This window comes from Paramormyrops kingsleyae, chromosome 3 (assembly GCF_048594095.1).
Source record: "Paramormyrops kingsleyae isolate MSU_618 chromosome 3, PKINGS_0.4, whole genome shotgun sequence".
NCBI lineage: Eukaryota > Metazoa > Chordata > Actinopteri > Osteoglossiformes > Mormyridae > Paramormyrops > Paramormyrops kingsleyae.
In genome coordinates, this window is record NC_132799.1 from 3467199 (window position 1) to 3487120 (window position 19922).

The 19922-nt window shown below is 47.7% G+C and overlaps 1 protein-coding gene across 12 annotated transcripts; it reads right to left on the reverse strand.

Moving 5' to 3' along the window:
- Nucleotides 1-1506: 1506 nt before the first annotated feature.
- On the reverse strand, nt 1507-19912 carry LOC111852342 (reticulon-3). 12 transcript variants are annotated; one of them, XM_023828174.2, is made up of 10 exons: nt 19286-19912; nt 16083-16118; nt 14681-14737; nt 11848-14019; nt 6431-6638; nt 5839-5977; nt 3772-3841; nt 2924-2970; nt 2665-2723; nt 1507-2482 (listed from the first exon to the last, which is right to left on the reverse strand). In XM_023828174.2, the coding sequence occupies exons 1-10, from the start codon at nt 19692-19694 to the stop codon at nt 2440-2442; spliced, it is 3240 nt and encodes a 1079-aa protein (XP_023683942.2). In that variant the 5' UTR covers nt 19695-19912; the 3' UTR covers nt 1507-2439. The 12 variants fall into 12 exon arrangements, with proteins under 12 accessions (XP_023683942.2, XP_023683944.1, XP_072565505.1 ...); XM_023828176.2 differs by having other exon boundaries at nt 11848-13389; nt 19286-19909; XM_072709404.1 differs by lacking the exon at nt 19286-19912 and adding an exon at nt 16255-16286.
- Nucleotides 19913-19922: the final 10 nt, after the last annotated feature.

The following is a 19922-nucleotide window of genomic DNA, read 5'->3' on the forward strand; positions in this document are numbered from 1 at the left end:
TAACAAAGGAGATCGTCCGCCAGGGAACGGTAGTGACAAAGGTCATGGTAATAGTGCAAAGATAATAGTGCTACTGGTACAAGTGAACGAAGCAACCTTCAGCTGTCCACTTCGTCACAGAACTTCCTGTGCAGAAAAGGAAGTACAGACACACCAAAGCTGAACTATGCAGCCTGTACTCTGACAGTCGTCTCTGCTCTCCTACCCCCTGTCTGTGCCGTCCGATAATCAGCCTGTGCCGTGACGTCTCACTGTATCTAGCTACCGCGTGAAAGCAAACTGTAATGAACGTTGTGTGGGTCCCTACTGAATATTGATCTTTGTCCACTGTTTTTACATTTTGTACGTTTTTTTCTATGTAAACGATTTGTCTAGCGTGTCCTGAACTTGATTGTATTATAATTGTAAATTAGAGAAATTCTCTGTGCATGAAAATTTATTTTTCAAATTTAAAAATGTGTTAAGCGGAAACGAATGGGGCAAAGTTATTGTATGAATGAGGGTTTTTTTTTTTAATTAATGTAACTGAATGTGCAAAGTAATGTTCTATTCACAGTAAAGAGATGGTTACGTGAGTCTGGTCTTCTGGCTGCACTTTGGTGGCTTTAAGTAGATGGAGAGAAAACAAATTCCCCTTTTATTAGGCCCAACACTGTATTACAATAAGCCACAATTCATGGTGAGCACTGGTAGTCACTAACACAGCGTTTCCCAATGCGGTCCATATTTTTGCTCCCTCCCTGAGGGAGCAAAAACGTGGACCGACTGTGGGTCCTCAAGGACCGCATGGGGAAACACTGCACTAACAAATGGGTTGTTGTGAGAATAACAGCACTCAAGGCCACACAGCAAGGCCCTTACAGCCCAGCACCTCCAGAGAGCAAGTTGGGGGAGGCCATGAAGAAAATTTCCCTACAGGGATGAGTCAGGGGTGGCCAATCTTACCCGCAAAGGGCCGGTGTGTGTGCGCAGGTTTTCGGGATAACCTGTAGGTCAGCCGTTGAAACCAAACCCAGGTGTGAGGACCCTTCAGCCAATCAGTCCTCTAATTAGTAATATAATTAGGGAGCTGCAGTGAAAACACACCTGTGCAGATCAGCCATCCCTGACTTAAGTATTTATTAATCTTAGCCATGACTCTACACATTACGAGGAAGAAAATGAGAATTACACCTAAGTTCTGCACTGGCAGCCATAGCACCTGCAGTTCAGACTGGATAATCCACCTGAAGCTAAGCAGGGTTGGGCCTGGTCAGAACTTGGATGGGAGACTGGAAGAGGTGGCCAGTGAAAATGGTGTGATCCTTCAGAGGAGACTGAGGTCAAGAGTAGGAGGGGGATGTGTTCTGAGGCCTGGCTAAAGTCTCAAATCAGGCCTTCTAATCATACCCTCAATGTAAATTGACAAATTCTCTCCTGCCCCTTCACCACTGGTGAAGTACAGTGGTGGTGAAGGGGCCCCATATTGCTGATGCACAATCAGGGAAGGAAAGCAGGCCAAAGATGTATATTTGTCTATAAGCTTTATTGGTATCAGTTTACATTTCACAATGCATTCCACAGACAAGTCTCAGCAGAATTCATCACAACTGTATGAAGTTTCATTCACATTTACTTGCATAACAAACACTGCTTGAAATTCCCAAGTTTACATAATTTTGCAGCTTTAGATATTGGGTCCACAGACATTTTTTTTAAGCTTTTTTTTTTTTGTTTGTAAACTTTTTTTTTTTTAAATAAGTTTTCCTCCCCTAAATACTCAGCTGCAATGTGGTGAAACGACAACGTAGTTTCTCGCAAAAAGTACTAAATGTTTGTTGAAACACTCAGAAGCATGAGGGTCTATGAAGTAGGTCTCCACCACTGTGAATCTGCTGAAGAAAGCCAGAAGCCCTGTGAAATACTACATAGTCAATCAATAAAACGGTAAAATCACAACACCACTAAGTTTTAATCATACCGAAAAAAACCGAACCCCTCCCCCCAGTACCATTCAATTGGTGTTACATCCCCCTTAAAAAAAGCAGCCGATCTTCATGTTTAACCACACGGACAGCAGGTGACGAGAAGAGGAAGGAAGAGGAAGGAGAAATGAGTCACCTTCTCTTACATTGCGAACAAGTCTGGCCAAGACTGAGCTCCATGCTCTAAGCACAACTTATACTCCTTCTCTGTCACTCTCTGGTAAATTTGATTCAAATTTTATTTGCAGTGGCATATAAGGCTCACAAGCTAGTTGCGGTGGTGGTTTGGGGGGGAGGGCGGGGGGGGGAGGGTCACGGCTGGTTAACGAACGTTCAGTTTGCCGTAGCACTAGAACTGATGAGCTAGGATGGGGGCTTGCAGACAGTGTGTGAAATGTGAAGGCTGTGACCTGGGCGGGGCCCTCCCCACAAGGCCCTAAACCCCGGGGGGGGGGGGGGTCTCCAGTCGCTGCCTTCACTCTGCCTTGGGCTTCATCCCCGGTACTTTAGCCTGGATCCTGCCAGAGAGACATGAGGAAGAGCAGAGCTTTAGGAATGTTTAGCTCACGCGTCTGCAGAACACCAGCCTCAGCATTCCGAAGGCAAGCTGACTGTAAACGTCACGCCAACACTGAAACATCATAGCAAAGTGATTTACACCCCCCCACCCCCACCCCGAATACAGCCATCAGACACGTACTTTCCAAAAATGTCTTTGATTTGGTTTCTTGCCAGAGCCAAGTAATGGTCAATCTGTGCCTGGAGGGAGACAGAGTTAGAAAGGTGGATAAAGAGGATACAATAAAAGGGCACAGCGGGCATCATGAACAGGGACACAGGCAACACACCAGGGGTAAACTGCAAGGTAAATTAGCCACGGAAGCACATATTTCTGAACATACTTTTTGGGTTTGGTTTGAAGAGAGGAGAATTGAAGCCTACATCAGCATGGTACTTACCTGGTGTTTTTCATAAATTATCGGGGTGCTGAACACAGCAATCAGACCTGTACCAAAAGATAAGACACCATTAAGCAAATTATAAATAAATAAAAACACCCAACAGCACAGCTATTCCTGTCCAACAAGAACAGCATTAGCACACTGAGAAATCGAACTTGTGATGGTCAAACGATGAGTTCTCTCAAACTGGGTAGAGATCAGAGCAGCTAACCACAGCAAACAACTTCAGGATCTCTGCCCCTGCACAGCCCTCTGACAGAACAATCTCTCCTAATCAGCTTTAGCTCAGGACCCTCCTGCCCCAACCTGAGCCTGAATCAAAAAGTTGTTTAGCTCCATAATACCTTGAAGGAAAAGGGGTTCTAAGGCACATCGAAATAAAGCACAGCGATAAAAGCCCAAATAACCATGCACTGTGGGGGCTACTACAGGCTGGAGAGCAGAGGACCACCGTAAGTCATGTGACGACATTAGTTACACCAACATGAATCGCTACATGAGTGAAGTTCCTGCTGCAGCCTGGATCAGACAGACACAGATATTCAGCACTCGCCCGCTGTGCACCATAATACTTAGCTCATCGCAAACATGACTGATCAGATCCTGCCATTAAACAAAGCAGAACATCCACACGGAGTTTGTCAATCACATGAATGATATGTGGTGTCGTCATGTCAAGCTTTCTGCATGGCAACGTCAGACAAATTTCACCACCCGCCCCCCCCATCCCCAAAAGCTGTCCTCTGTATCCGTAACGTGCTAAAACATTCATGCATCACACTAGAGAAATGTTCCCAGAAAGCCTCCATCACAACATCAGCAATTGAGACGAGTGTGGTACTTACCCAGGATAAGCAGAGTCAGGCCGTTAAACAAGGCTCCGACGTAGGTCAGGATCCACATCAGCACGGCAAACTGCAGGAGAGGAACAGACAGGGACTCGTCAATACACACGCGGTCACTGAGAGGTCACACGCATCATCGGCACAACATGGCCACCTGTGACGTGTCACTGTAAATGGGCCATGTCCTTTAGCACTTAAGATGACAGTAAAACAGACAAAACCAAGTCGCTTAATATACCCAACTAAGAGAGAGTCATAATACCAGTAACAAGGTCAACAGCACCAGGAGACTGAATTGGCCACTGTAACTGGTGCTCAGGGGTCACTCGCTACATCGGCTCAGCATGTGTACAGTCACACCTCTATACAGTGACAGCACAGGCCTGTCAGGCCTGCTACTTAAGCGCCTGGCCTCCATAAGCCAATTAGCCGGAACAGCATCCTTCGCATGGCTCACGACGACGGCTGTGGAACGGGAATGGAAGCAGCATTAAGCCCCCGGCCCGGCTCCGTCACAGCGCGGGGGGTGGGGGGTGGGAAGAGACGGCAGCAGGGGACAAGCTTGGTAAAGACGGCCATGTTTTACAGAGAGGGCTAGCGAGCTGGCTAGGAGTCGCCCCGCTAGGAAAGGCTGCACATGGAACCTTAGGAAAAGGTCAGCGGGTCACCATGAAACTCCACACCCCCCTTTCCAGGGCCAAATAAGGACACTGCTGCCGCTGGCCAGATCAGGTGGGATACAAAGCACGCCAGGGCCGGGTTCTCCAGAGCAGGAAAGCAGCCGACACAATTCAAAGTTTCATGACTGCAGCCAGACAGACAGAGACACAGACAGAGAGAGACACAGACAGAGAGAGACACAGACAGAGAGAGACACAGACAGAGAGAGACACAGACACACAGACACACAGACAGACAGACAGACAGACAGAGAGACAGAGACAGACTGCTTGGCCCAACGCTGATAACAAAAAGTCAGATCAAAAAGACCCTTAAGTGCAAAAGGTGAACAAGAATTACCACTCGGCTCATCACAATACGAAAAGCACCAGCTGCTCAAGTCGAATCAACAGAAGACAGATCTGCCTTGAGGCCAGGATAATAAAACGGGATAAGAGAAGTGCACTGAGCATCAATGTTTGCCTCTTTGGTATCAAAAACAGTCGACTCACTGGTGAAGCTAAAGAATAAATGTATGACCTCCATCTGCAGACACCTCGAAGTGATGTGTGCAAACACTGCCCAGGGAAATACGTGGAAAGGGTTAAAAACTCACCCCCCAAAACACACATTTCCTTCACACACACACACAGCACCACAATGCTTCTCATAAAAACTCCTGGGCCCACAAGACGTGAAAAGGGCTCACTGTGACCGGGAAGCACCTGGGCCTGCGGGGCTGACCGCTCTCTAAAAGGACCCTTTGTGTGAGGGAAACTCTCCCAGCTCAGCCTGAAGGGCCCCCAAGCTACAGCCACCCCTGGGGCCCGGCGAGAGCTCAACTGGCCTCCACCAGCACAGGCAAGCGCGCACAGGCAAGCGCGCACAGGCAAGCGCAGCAGAGCTATTCTGGTGCACAGAGCTCAAGGTAGGTAGCCCTCAGAATGCCAGTGCAGCCAGTGCTATCGAAACACTACATGTACTGGAAGCTAACAAGCAACAACTGAGGCCGATATACCAGAAGCACACGGCTTCACAAATGTGCACAAATAAGCAAAACACACCGCAGTTACCAGCAAGAAGGGGAGGGAAGGAAACAGCAAAGGTAACAGCTGGGGTCCGGCAGACCGAGGCCTTTCCTTGCATAACAGCCCTAAAGAACAGCTGCACCTCTAGCTGGGGAACCACAGCATGTTCAGAATATTGTGGGCTTTGAGATTCACACAATCTGACATTCTAGCTTACAGCCAAGCCCCAGGACCAAGAAGAAAAAGCAATTGCTAAGCCTGACACAGGACACAAGAACTCGAGAACCAGCAGAAATGCAGCACTGAGCCCAAAATCATCATCATCATCATCACCACCACCACCACCACCATGCAGCGCAGCAGCAGAGCGGCGTCTCACCTTCAGGGAATCCACCAGATCCTCCACCAGGAAAAGTCGCCGTAGCTCCTTGAGGGTGCAGTTGAGGTGAGTTAGGGCCACGTCGCTGTACTTGTGCACCAGATCCTCAGACAGGGTCACATTCTGGGTAAGGTAAGCCCTGGAGATGTGGAGCGAAGTGCCAGGCATTCAGCACACACACTGTGCGAGTGACATACAAACACACCAGCTCTCTCAAATATACCCGCAGAAGGAGTGCATCAGCGGGCTCAAAAGAGCCTCTTATCAGTCTCTAAAAGTCATACATTTCCATAGATATTCTGATCCCCCCTCCCCCAAAAAAAAGGGACACAAAAAAGATTAGCAAAGCTTTTTATGCTCGAGTGCTACAGAATTAAGCAGAGCTCACTTTTACTTCCAAAGCAAAGACCATTTAATTCAACCTTAAGCATTTGGCAAGACCAACAGGACGTCGATGGTGCGGGCAATTAAAGGGAGTTTTAACATTACATCAGACCAAACAGGACAAAGGGCACTGGACCAGGGTCGCAACTGGGAAATCCCGACTGGGAAATCCCAACTGGGAGATCCCGGTAACACCCCCAGCACTCACTTGAAGGGGTGCCCCTCGTCAGACTTCTGCACGGCCTGCAGGATGCCCTTATATATCCTGAAGGTGATGGTGACGGACAGCAGGGCCAGACCCACGTAGGAGCAGACGCTGATGATGCTGCAGACGGACAGGGAGAGCAGCAGGAACAGAGCCGCCCCGAACACCACGCCCGTCGTCTTGACATCGCGCCAGTACAAGAGGTCCACCACTGTGGGGGGGGGGGGGAGATAGTGTCAAACAAAAACAGTAACAAACCCCCATCACACGGCAAGCCATAATCAGCCACCGTAAACGAGGAGGAGGAATCCACACCCACCCCCAGAATCACACGGGGACATTTACGTCTAACCGCTTAGCTGAGTCTACAGCCAGACTAACTAAGGAACAAATCAAGTTACAACTGCGGAACTTCTATGGAGGACCGGAACCAGCAACCAGCGTTCTTAAAGGTCCGTTTTGCTCAGCTGGCCTCACCAACATACGGAAGGCCATATTGGGAGCCTGAACAGAGAGAGAACAGCAGGACACGCCCTCAGCTACCAGAATAGCAACACTGTGGGCTGTGGGTCAACCTGTGACCCTCCAGCTCAACCAGACAAGGGCTGCACGTTTACAGAACCAGTTTCTGACTACCATTCCAGACATGGGGAGGGACTGAAAAGCAAGTGCGCTGAGCTGATTACATATTAACACGTTCCTCACTATGATTTGACTCCGCTTTTCGGAGCACAGACACGTTCGTTAAACTGCATGACCTACCTAAGCTGAAGCAAAACAGCCCTCATCGACATGCCGTGTTATCTGAGAAGATATCAGGCAGATCCGTTTTAGAAGCGCTAAAACTGAACCGATCTCCGACCCGCTTTCCAATTTCCAAAGAGCTTCATTGGCCGTGTTCCGCTGCCGTCGCCATTTACAGCCCTGGCAAACCCCTCAACCTTTAAAACGACATTATCCATTAACCGAATTGTGTGGCAACGCCGTGTAAATCAAAGCTAATCAAACCAACCCCCCCACGTGCAAGTGCAAAAAGCATCGAATCACTGCGGGCGCGAACGGTGCAAACACACGCGGCTGTCGACCAACAGCCCAAAATATTAACATGTAGAGTTAAAAGCCGCGTCCGTCTGCTTCTGCAGGCAGGACTATAAATAACCCGGACATTAGCGGATCTCACCCACTTACACGCCTCTCCTTATCAAACCTCTTTTTAAAAAACGGGACTCGCATTTACGACCCCCGCCGACACCGCCCGCATCCCACGGGGGAGGGAGACGGACAGCCGGCCGCCGCACCGTCCCTCTCCCGCTAACACAGTTACCGTAAACCGCATTTAAATCGCGTCGAGCCACCCCGATACGGGTGGGAGGTAGACAGGCAGCGAAGCGGTGCACCGACCCAGCTTGGCATCCATCTTGCGCTCCAAGCGCCGTCACTTCGCCGAGCGGCTTTTCACTTCCTGTCGGGTCAGGCGGCCGCGCCGCTGATTTGCCCCCCGCCTCTGAGGCTCTGACTGACTGCCCCGCGCCCCTTCGCCAGTCTCCTCCCTTGCCCCCGGCCGGGGCTGTTTTTAAGCCGCTATGGCGTCGGCGTCGCTGGGAAATGCCTGCGCTTTAAATGGCACCAGGACGGCGCTACCGGGCACAGAAACGACGCGGAGGGGAAAAACGTGGCTTTGATATTACAATCTTAACCAATATATAACCAAACACATCGGATTACTATACTTTTCCCATAAAGGACAAAAAACAACTCGCACGTATACACTCATGCTGCAGTAAGACCCAGCATCTGACACTAAACATATCACTTTATTTTTTGATAATCGACATTTAGAATACGAATTACTACTAATTTCCTGCAGAGATAGGACAGATAGCCTAGTCTAACCTTCATATCAGTAACATCCGTTTCAGGATAATCTGCAGCAGGATGGCAAATACGGACTAGCGAAATAAAATTAACTAATTTGATCTTTGTAACATACCAACATGAATCTGATACGAACATAGTAAATGAGTACCGACAGGAGCCCAAGCTAAAGATGCCCGGATCGGTGGCGTCTGATCACAAACACCCCACAGATCCAACACTTTCCTACCGCATCCCCCCACCCCCCGTTGAGACTGTGCCAAGCTGCAACGTCCAATTAAAATGCAATGCCTTGGTGAACGTTAACAGGCAGCAAAATAAAACTTTGGGGGAGAAAATGATCGGTTTGTGCTTGAACTTAAAAAAAAAAAAAAAAAAACACACACACGCCTTGCTGAATATCTGTCAAGAATGGGTGGGTTAAAACCCAAAGCCCTCTAAGAATACAGAGAACTGCAAAAGCATAACTCGTGGCAGAAGGCATGTTGGGACCTCACTCCAGTATCGTCACTAAAGAGGACTATAGATATCTCCACCATAGCGAGACGGGCTCATTGACGATCGTGACTAAGCACCCGGAGACTTCATTACTCAGCTATGATAACGGTTTGACCTTCGGCTCAAAGACATGCCAGAAAGGGGTGTCGGTCGCCAAGCGGTGCTCCTGCTCGTGTTTTCCATCTTAAAGGTACAGCGATGCCCCCAGCCACCACCAACCAAATCTGAGGCTGTACCAGTTTTCATCTATACCGAAGTGCTAGATTAAACATGGGAAGGCATAGGCAAAACAGGAGATGTGTCCATCAGCATGTTTAAATGGATTTAAATATAGAGACAGGGCCTGCACAACCATTAAGGCACTGCTCCCAATCTGGCACGTCAGACAGCGTAACCTTGGCTGCCATAATGCATATAAATCCCATATTTCCTATGGATTCTGCAGTTGTGTAATGGAAAACCAGCCCTCTGATCTAAGCATGACATCAGATCATGCACAAGCCCACATTGAACCCTTGATCCAGCTGTTGATTAATATTCTACTGATAAACAAGCCTGGTACGTGACCCAGGCTAGCAGAGATGAGCCAGGCTGGGGGTGTAAATCACTGGCCATGTGATGCGACACTCGAATCGAACACTCAGCTGGAAAAGTGCCGACAACCCGTTTAAACTTTGCACAAGCACAGCGCCTGGGGGTGCGAGAGGCGCAGTCTGTCCAAAGGTTGGTGCAAAAGCACTGGCAAAAACACCCTCCCTGCGTTTCGAAAGGCTCCAGCAAATTCAATAAAAAGCACAGCACTGCATAAGCACCGTCTGGGAGCCCGAGCAGAAACATCAATAGCTGGAAGTTAGCATGTCATGTCGCCATTTGCTTGCTATTCATTTTTACATTAGACCACAGCAAATAAAATGCAGCTTTTCCCCCCCAATTAATAAAGCCGTAAATTCAGACTTCACGCTATGGATAACACCCCCCCCCCCCAGAAATGAGATACCGTGCTCCTTCCAGGCTCTCGGAATCTGGTTATCCATATTGTTTTCCCACGGCGGAGCGTCTCAAACCCAGAGCGGGGGGGATTCAGCTGGGCATTCCAGAGCCTCCACCTCGGAAGTGTCGAGTGAGACCGGGGCGGCTTATGAGAGCGACGGCTGTGCTGTGCGGTGAAGGCAAGGCCCCCCCCCCTACTGAGGAGACCGCAGCTCTCTGGGGCTGGCGGGAGCCGTGCTGCAGGATCGAGGTCACCTGACTGTCCGACGGCTGCATGAGCCAGTAACCGACTGACGCAGTGACTTTAAACTTCCCTTCCTTGACTGTCTCTCCCTCCCTCCCTCCCTCCCTCTCTCTCCCACTTGCTCTCTCACCCCCCCCCCCCCCCCATCCCCATCGCTATCACACACGCGCAGAACCTTCAGAAAAACTGGTCAATTTCATACACTCACTGTGGCCGTTTTAGCACTAAACTTGCACCCAAAACCAAGCTATTCATCTCTGCACAGATCCAGAGCTTCAGGCGACATCAAAACAGCACCACAGCATGGTCCTGTGTAAATGGGCTCTGCATAACGTCCCAACAAGCTCATTCAAAATGACCAAGCATAACATTTAACTGTACATCAACATTCTCCAACCTAATAAAATGGGTTGCTTGCAGACATATTAGAATAACTTTACTACAATGATACTGAAGAAGGGAGGGAGAAAAAAAAGCTTAAAAGACCAGACCCCCTAGTAAAATAACCAGCAGCAAACTAGCAAAATAAGTCAATGACTAACAAAATACCACACCAAAAAAAAATAAATTACATGCATGACTAAGTAACTTCAGCCCAGGCTCATTGTAACACGTTTTTCCAAAATGAACTTTACACCCATGGGACACTAGGGGGCACTAAATCCACACTAAACCATGCAAAAACCTATTTTGCATGGGAAGAATGGCACACAATTTACAACAAAGAATATCTATGGAAAATAACTGACTTTTGCAAACACGTCTCATGATTTCCTCTCTTACCAACATTATAAAGGTTCTGCTGCGCACTATAAAAATAAAATTTTATATATTAAGAAAAATTCAGCCCCGCCCAGCATAATGGCAAACCTGCACGAATGCCGTTTCTGCAGGCATTAGAACAAGACACACCCAGAGGCGACTTCAATCGCGAGATGCTTTGTAAAATGTGCTTCTCTCCAAGAAGGCTGGACACATCTACTAGGTCACCACTGTGTCACTTCACCCTGAGCAGCTCACAAAGCACGAGTGCTTCAGAAGAGGCACGACACAAAACACCAGGCCGTCAAAAAGGCTGTGCGTCTTATGCAGAAAGACCTTCACTCACTAAAGTCAGTTAAGTTTCCAAGATCAACGAACCAAAACAGTTGCGTATGACTGGAAAAGTTTAAGTGGATTTGATTATTACTCTGTAGTCCCTCGACAAGCCCAGAGCTCCGTGCCCACATTTGCAGTCACCGAATCATTCTCTGCAGAGCAAGTCAAGCGGCTTCACAAATGCTGACATATTTGCAACCGAATCACCACTTTTCTTAAGCATATAAATACAAAAACTATTTACACTGTTACTGAGTACCATTCCTCCCTGCACAACTAGGACTGGCACCTCGCCAATCCACTGGGCATTTCCCAGTTCTACATTAACGACGACTTCCATATTTCTAAGGGAGAGAATATGCATCTTCATACTTACCGAGACACACGAGAATGAACACTAAGCAAAATGAATGAAGAGGGATGAACACAAGTCACTGAGCACACTACAACATGTGAGCATTTTACGTACAGGTTTATGAATTCACGCTCAAAACCTAATGTACATGCACACGCACACACCCACTCTCAGACTTTGAGTAGTTAATGGGTTAGCATGCTGAAGTAGGAAAGAAAAAAAGAAAAAGAATGGCATGGGGTGAAAGGATCAAATAAAAGACTGAAATAAAAGTGTGGGAGGGGGGACCTATGGTGAGGAAGAACCCTTTATGGTGAACGAGTATGGGAGAACAGAAGTCTACGTCCATGCTCATATTACCTGCTTCTGTGCCTAGATGTGCCAAGCTAGCAGCTGTAGATGCTTCAGTGTGGGCTGTCACACTGGCTGCCGGGTCCTCAGTCTTCTGTGGATGAGCAGGCTTCTCGGGCTCTTCTGATGTACAGTGGACAAGAGGGACTTTCGGAGGAGCAGCAGCCTCTTGGGGTTGGTACACAAGTTCTGAAGGCTCGAATGGTTTCTCCAGATCTGCCTTGAGCTTTTGGGGTGAAGCCCTGGAGATGGGCTGTGTTAGGAGCATGTAGGAACTTTGTTGAGTCTCCAGTGCTGACTCGACATCAGTGGTTAGATCTCCCTGTCCAAACCCTGGTGAAGCATCATCATCCGTACCCATCTCTGGTGCTTTTGCAAACTTTGCACTATCCAATGTTTCTAAGAATTCGTCCATTACACCCTTTGGAGGCCTTTCTATGAATTCAAACTCCTCAGATGAGACTTCATGCTCTGATGTCTCATGCTCCTCCATGTACACTCCCTTAATCACAGTAGCCATTGAGATTTTGGATTCTTCGGAGAGCTTGATCTCAGATTCAATCTGAAAACTTGCAGGGTTCTTTGCCATCGCTTCCAGCACTGGAGACAAGGAGTCCGTCATTGGACTCTCAGAATCGGATTCTTCTGCTGTTGCTAGATGTTGAGAAGGTGAGCTGATTGGCAGGTTCACTGAGGTCCTAGACTCTGTGCCGAATTTGAACGAATCATTACCTGAAAAATTCCAGTCTTTTTGTTCCATTTCCACTGCAGGTGGATCTTTGCCCTTGGTGGTTTCCGCCTCCTTCACCAGGTCAAAAGCACCAAAGCTTTTCTCGGTACATGGTTCAACATCAGGCTTTTCTTTGCCGGCAGCACGAGCCTCCGTTTCTTCGGCCATTTCCTTCAATAGCGAGATCTTAGTGTCAAAGGCAAACGGGTTAGTGGCGGAATAAGTCACAGGGTTATTGTCCATCTGTACTTCCTCCGTTGGACTCTGGTCATTATCTGAGCTTGCTTCTGATGACCCAGAGTCTATTTTTTCAGGGATCAGAGGAGAAGACTTCAGGATATCTGGCAGAGATGGGGGTGCTGAAGGTTCCTTAGACTCTTCAGTTAAAACTGAGTGCACAGGAACATCAGGCAAATCCTTTACAGGGTCAAAAGCCATCTGGACTAAATCAACAGTTGCTTCTTCTTTTGGCTTATTCAGAGCAGCATCTTGGGGTTCACCTTCATGTGCATGTGGTACCAAGTCTGGTGTGGGACTTTCAGATACTTTTACACCCTTTATATCAGTAGAGATATCCATAGTCGTCTCACCCAACTGCGGAAACGCACTGCAGGAATCCCCTATAGGCGAGAATCCCTGGAATGGATTCTTTGCAGCAGCGAAGGCTTTAACCTCACCCAGAAAATCATCATCAACTTCCAGCTTGCTTGCAAGCAGATCAGTTTCACGCCAAGATGTTTTTGGAGAAAAAATGTCTTTAGTTGGTTCATCTACATCCTTCATGAAACCACAGGAGGCAATGAGCGGAGCGTCCGGTTTTGCTGTCGGGTTAGAGGGTGCATACGAAAGGAAAGACTCAGTAGTGATTTTCGGGTTAATGGGTGACTGAGTCGGAGTTGATCCAGTAGATTCTCCAGATTCTGAATCTTTATCAAACCCTTCCTTACCACTATCAGTTTTGCCATCCTCATGAGACCCAACTGAACTGCCAAATTTCTCATCAGGAGAGGATGCAACTCCACTATCTTCACATCGCCCAGACTTTCCTGGATCAACCTTGGACCCAAGATCGACCTCCGAGGTCATAAGCGAGCTTAGGAACCGATCGGTTTCTCCAGGAGAGAAGGTGGCTGCCTTCACACTGTCTTTGCTCAACCCACCAGAGAGGCTATGATCATCACCAGCCAGGTCTAGTTTTGACACCGTAAAAGATTCAAACATTTTCACCTCTTCACTCAAAGGCACATCCTGGCTTGGCCGTTCAGAAAACTCTATAGATGTGAGTCCGAAGCCAAAGGGCCCCAATGCCACAGGGGCTTGATTGGGACTTTCAGAGAGAGACAGCTCCTCCAAAGAGTCAGGAGAATGAAGAGGAGAGAGAGAGGGAGGAAGTGCAATAGATCCAAGCCGAGAAGAATCACCCTCCTGCCCCAGTGGCTGAGCTCTGCCCTCTGTGCACACAGACAGAAAGGAAAATGCCACACAAGTCACATTTCATGCCACAGGCCAAGTAGGTGTCACCAACATGGAAAGCCCCATCAGTGAGAGCAACACGATTTAGAGCAGTGTTTCACAATCCAGTCCTTAGCGACCCGCATACAGTCAACCAGTAGGGAGCAAAAATGCGGACCGTCTGTGGGTCTCCATTGACTGGGTTGGGAAGCACTGATTTAGAGGAATTTCAAAATGGCTGTTTAGTCAATATTTAATACCTAGAACAGCCCTGGTGCAGGTGCCCAAGAAGCACAGAAAAGCTGTTAATCGATAAATTATGCAAATCATCAAGGGGAACGACCAAGGGAACAGAGAGGCGCAAAACTTCATGCAAATCAGGAAACACAGCTACGTTAGGATGGACTGCAAGTAACACCACAACGTACACAGACATAAGTGCAACAGACAGGAGTGCACAGTACTGCCCGAAAGAAGACACTCTGCATGCAGACCATATATATACACATACATACACGGGCTACAAGGCCAACAGCGTGCGATTTAAGTGCTCAGAAGACAGAGAAGGGTCACCCCCAGGAGGCAGCGTGTCAGAGGAAACAAGGGAAGGGCTGGAACTACACAAGGGGGGGTTAGTAAGCGGAAGCAGAGAGAACTTGCCTGCAGAAGAATGCATCAGAGTTTGAGATGGAGCGGAAGGAGGAAAGGTGAGCTCATCTGGAAGGGAAAAAAATATAAAAGATCAGCTTAGCGGGGTTTTACATGGTCAGCTGATCTGGACGGCAGAGGGAGGGACCATCCCAGCAAGCTTTGGGGGAGAGCACCAAAACATGCAGCGTGTAGGCAACTACAGGGAGGATAGAGGGACCAGGAGGAAAACAGCACAGCAACAGTGGCCATTTCTATGGAACAGACAACTGGCCAACAACAGCAGCTTTTTAGGTACTTCTGTAATGGAGGCGGCAAACTGGAATTATCATCTAGACATGGAGGCCAATATCAAACTGATACAGCCACATCAGTGACTAACATCAGAAGAATTTTTTAAAAATCCTCACTGATCATTGATAGTGTTCAAAACAGGGAGCTCTTTAGCATATTAAAGACGCACAAAATTAAAGACTAAAGATGAGTAGTCATGTAATTATGAGCATGAATACGTCTCATATAGACAATTTTGACAGCCAACTAAGCCGTCATTATAGCATCACATTTCTGAAGAAAAAAAATCAACAAAAAAGTGCACTGGGCAGCTAATGAAAACTCAGCATTAAAATACAGTTTGTAATGGATGAAACTGAAACGTACAGATATTTAGACAATTATTTAAAAATATATATCAGGTACAATCTAGCATTCAAAACATTCAAGGCGTAGACAAGTAAAGACAACCATGTGATAGACAACATGCCCTACATTCCAGAGTCCAGACACACAGCATGACTAAACGAAAGAGGGAATAAGCATTACGTTCCTCATCAAATATGCACCAAATCAACAAAACCATCGACACACAGAAGCCCAGACAAAATCTGTCATTGATCTTGAAAGTTCAACCTTTGCAACCTTTTTTTTTTTTTTACTGTCTGCTAAATCATGCTGGAGTTGAAATGTTTCAACATTAAAACCTTCAATTTTGAGCAGACAAAACAATGCAGCTGAAAACTACCAAATAGCTGCTCCAATTCATAACCAGGTAACAGACAAACGATGACTTGAAAAACATTAAACAAGCAGCTATAAAGTGTGATGAATCATTAGCTTAATACAGATTAAATGGTGGTAAAAATTAAAATGATATTTCAGATTGTTTTTCTAAGTGAAACGATATAAATCTTTACTTTAAATAAGGCAAATATAAACTGGCTGACAATGAACATCATTCCACCAATTCAGTCATTCAATTAAAAAACCATCCATCTATCCCTTAAATATTCAATAAATTTCAGATTTGTTGATTAGTCACCTAAATAATCAATAATAATCAAATCGAGCCCCACGATCATGCAAGATTATTCTTTTAAAATCATTCCCTAATAAAGTTCCTCACAAAACTGGTTACCTCTTCTGTCAATGTTCCACCGTTTCAGTAAAGAACCTAAAGATAATAAAGAGAGAATTAATCACTCTGAATACAGAATGCTTAGCACCATAAAGTTGCATAGTTACACAATTAAGCGAGTTAATATGAAATGTAATATTTAAACAGCCAAGTCATAAGAGCCTTTAAGAACCTTGAATGTTTTTCAAACCCTCTGGTTCTCTGGTTTGTTTCATAGTTTTTTTCTTTCCATCTGAAATATGGGTTGACCGCGCATAAGTTGTCAATCATACATAAAAATGGTTCACTCTTCAAATTTAGCGCTGCTACATGCGGATTCATAATTATGCATGAGTAGGCCAAAATGAGCAGAGACGTAAGCAGCTCTTCACTGTAATTAGTCTACCCATGCTGGGAGGTTTATTAATATTTTAACTACAGTTGTCGCCTCAAAAAGACAGCATCGCTGGAGGCTTTCTCCCTGTGATGAGTACAGGTCAATCAAGGCAAAAGAAACGCCTACGATGGATCAGAGAACGTACCAAACTCTCTTCACATGGGGAAGTGAGGCTCTCATCATTGCCAGTGATCATTTAAAGACTCCTTTGGCAACAGCATAATCAAAGCCAAACTCCTACAGACCGAGCCCCACGGTGCTGCATATTAAAGGACAGCAGATGTACATTTCACAGAACATGAACGCTGCAGTTCCATCGATCGCAAAACTTAAAATCACCATTGATTCGTGGGGGATTTTCGGTAATCGTGGCCCAGGGGATATTGGGCAGTTTCCAATTTGACATGACATGAAGGCTTTTCAAACACATATTGAATGACAGAGGCCTACTCAGTCCACAGGCCTACCAGCTATTCACTTCAGCGGGGGGGGGGGGGGGGAACACTCATTAAAAAGCCCAGATGAACCGTTTCACGTGTGAGACTAAAAGGAAGAGATTGCTGCTGCACTTCCTCCTGTGGTGAAACGGCACTTCTAGCCCCTGCCAGAAGCCACAAATATAATACATTCTGTTTAAAATATTAAGAGTGGACAGGGGACAATTAATCTTTTTATGTCTGCACACTGTTGGTCAAAAAGACCGATCGATCAGACCCGCTGAGGTTCTGCATTACAGAAAGTTGGAAATGGGTAAGCAGGACAAATACTGCAAGGAACACTGAAAACCGGTGCAGAAAAATCAGGAAAATGCCACCACAAATAGACCCAAAGAAACTGGTCGGCTGGATTGCGTCTGCGGAAAAGTCTGTTATCTAGATATGGACTCTGGCAGGACAACTTCAGCTGTTGTGGCAACACTGACTCATGGTCATGATGGGCTGAACACAGCCAAGGCAAAGATAAACTGGGGGGGTGGGGGGGTGATGCAGTTAGCCATGCTAATGTGGTACTAGGAAACCGTAAACACACACACCCAACTACACGAGTCACATCAGCCACAAAGGAGGCGGAAGTGAAAGGGACGAAGGAGCATGACGGTGCAGACACGCACGAGGCCTGCCAACAGCGCCATGACCAGCGGAACAGAGCCTTTGGACACAGCAGGGAGAGGCCTGCCTTTGGCCACAAAAAACATCCTGGGAGGGACCCAAAGAAGCTCAATCGGCTCACGAACGACAGCCCAGGCACAACATTCAGAAACACCTCAGTCAGGGACAAACCACTGCAGGAAGAACGGCTTTTGTTCTGAAAGACGAGGCCACTTCCGAGGGCCGGGAAGCAGCCCTGCACAACAAGCAAGCCGCCGTCTGGAGATAGCAAAAACATCACCTCCCGTTTGAGGACACACACCCCTCACATGAAAACCTCACAAATCCACACACTTAGAAAACAAAAGTCATTTTATATGAGCACTGGGTGCCAGGAATCCTTTTCTCCCTTTGAGACTTTCGATAAATATTTTATAATGCACCTTCACGTATTGTCTAACAGTTCAGCTACGCTAAGCAAGATGCGGCCCCACGGAGGCTCTTCCCCTTAGTTTTGGTAATTTGACTCCCATCTACCCCTCTTTTCGGCATGATACTCAAGAAGAAAAAAAACCCTCATCCTATTACAACAGACTGCAGAAACAAAATGTCTAAAATGCACTCCTTCAGAAGGAGGAAGGAAAGTGGAAGCAGAGACAGAGCCTCCGAGGTACCGCCACTCAGCCGGCCGGCCCCTCCCTGCCGCTCCCCTTAAATGCAGTGTCATCTCCGGCCTTATCACCAGTTTATTTCATAACGCAGTTATTTTACATCAATCCCACCTTTTAAATGTACTTCTGATTCCTGGCAGGTGAGAAAATTTTAAAATAACCCCCAAATTACGTCGTATTTACGCTACATTAGGCGATGTGCCCATACAAAGAAGGTCCATCTTTTGGTGACAAGTCGCCATTTATATGACAACGCACGTAGAAACTCGTCCAAATGGTGTAAAAGGCGGACATTTCGGGGCATGTCGATACACTGCTTTTTGTACTATTCAGGATCCATATGCTTTAAGAATCCAGGCGCCTATAGCACGGCTCGCCAGGTCCCGGCAATCACGCTGTCAGGGTGGGAGGATGGAGGTGCGGATAGAGGCTGAAATGCAATCCTGCCTCGTTCTCCCCCCGCCAGCGCGACAACAAAGCCCCGGCACTCCCTAAAAGCCTAGACACAGCTGGGAGGCACTTTCGTGTGCGTTACGCAAAAGCAGCCACAGGGCCAACCTGGTTAAAATGTCTTTCGGAGAACCAAAACTCCTTTGTCCCGATGTTTATCTGGCCGTGACTGGGCATTTTCCCCCCCAGCCCCACTTCCGAAGCGCCTCACGCCCAGCCGCAGCGCCTCCCCCGCACGCCCAGGGCTAGGGGGACAGGTGGGCCGCGGCCGTGCTCATCCATCCCTCTCCCCAGGTACTCTGGTTACCAGCGCCAGCCATCTGCGTCTGACCGGGTTAACCAGGCCAGCTAAATGAAACGGGATGGAGCGGAAGGAGGGCAGCGACCCGGAGCGGTCTGGGGAGCGCAGGACCCCGGCATGCTAGCGCATCGCTCCATACAAGCCAATCGGAGCCATTGTTCCAGAAACTTCCTCCAAACGTCGCCAATCCCCAGCACTCGATTAATATAAAATGTTTTTTTTTTTTTTGTTTTTTTTTTTTACTAATTAGATGAGGAACTGTGATTAGTTTGACGAATCCCGGGGGACACACCAGGTTAATGCCGAGTCTTACTTACCGGAAGATGGCGAAGGCGACGGGGGCTTCTTCGCAGGGATCACCGGCGCCGCCTCGGGCACCTGCGGTTTAGGCGGCGTGTCCGCAGCTTCTCCGGCTGCGGGCATCCGCTTCACCCCGGCATCTCCGAAGAGGGATCCAGCGTCCATGGATGCCGGCGGCGTCGGAGACGGGTCGGCGGCTTTCTGAGGCTGCCCGAACGGCGTGGAGCCATAGTCATGCGTGGCGGCTCTATGTCTTTCCAGGGCTTCCTTCGCGCCCCCGGCCAGGTCTAAGATATCGTCATCCTCCTTGGCCACAGCTTCATTGTCGTGAAACTGAGTATCAGCCGGGCGGGAGTCCGTCAGCCAGTCTTCGCCAAAGCCCGACTCGAAAGGTGTCGTGGAGGATATCTGGTCGCCGTCTTCCATCTTTACAAGTTGGGGATTTTTCCCTTTCAAGCGGAGCTGACTGCTTGTATGATCTTTAAACACCCCTGACCCCCCACAATCTAGTACCAGCAAGCAGTTTGTTTTTAGAGCTGTATTTTTCACTTTATTTAATCAAGCCCGAATGAAATTGCACAAGTGCGCCACGATGCCTCGTTACAGCAGAGCCCTGCTGCTCAGGAGATTCGCGAACAGTAACGCGCCACCACT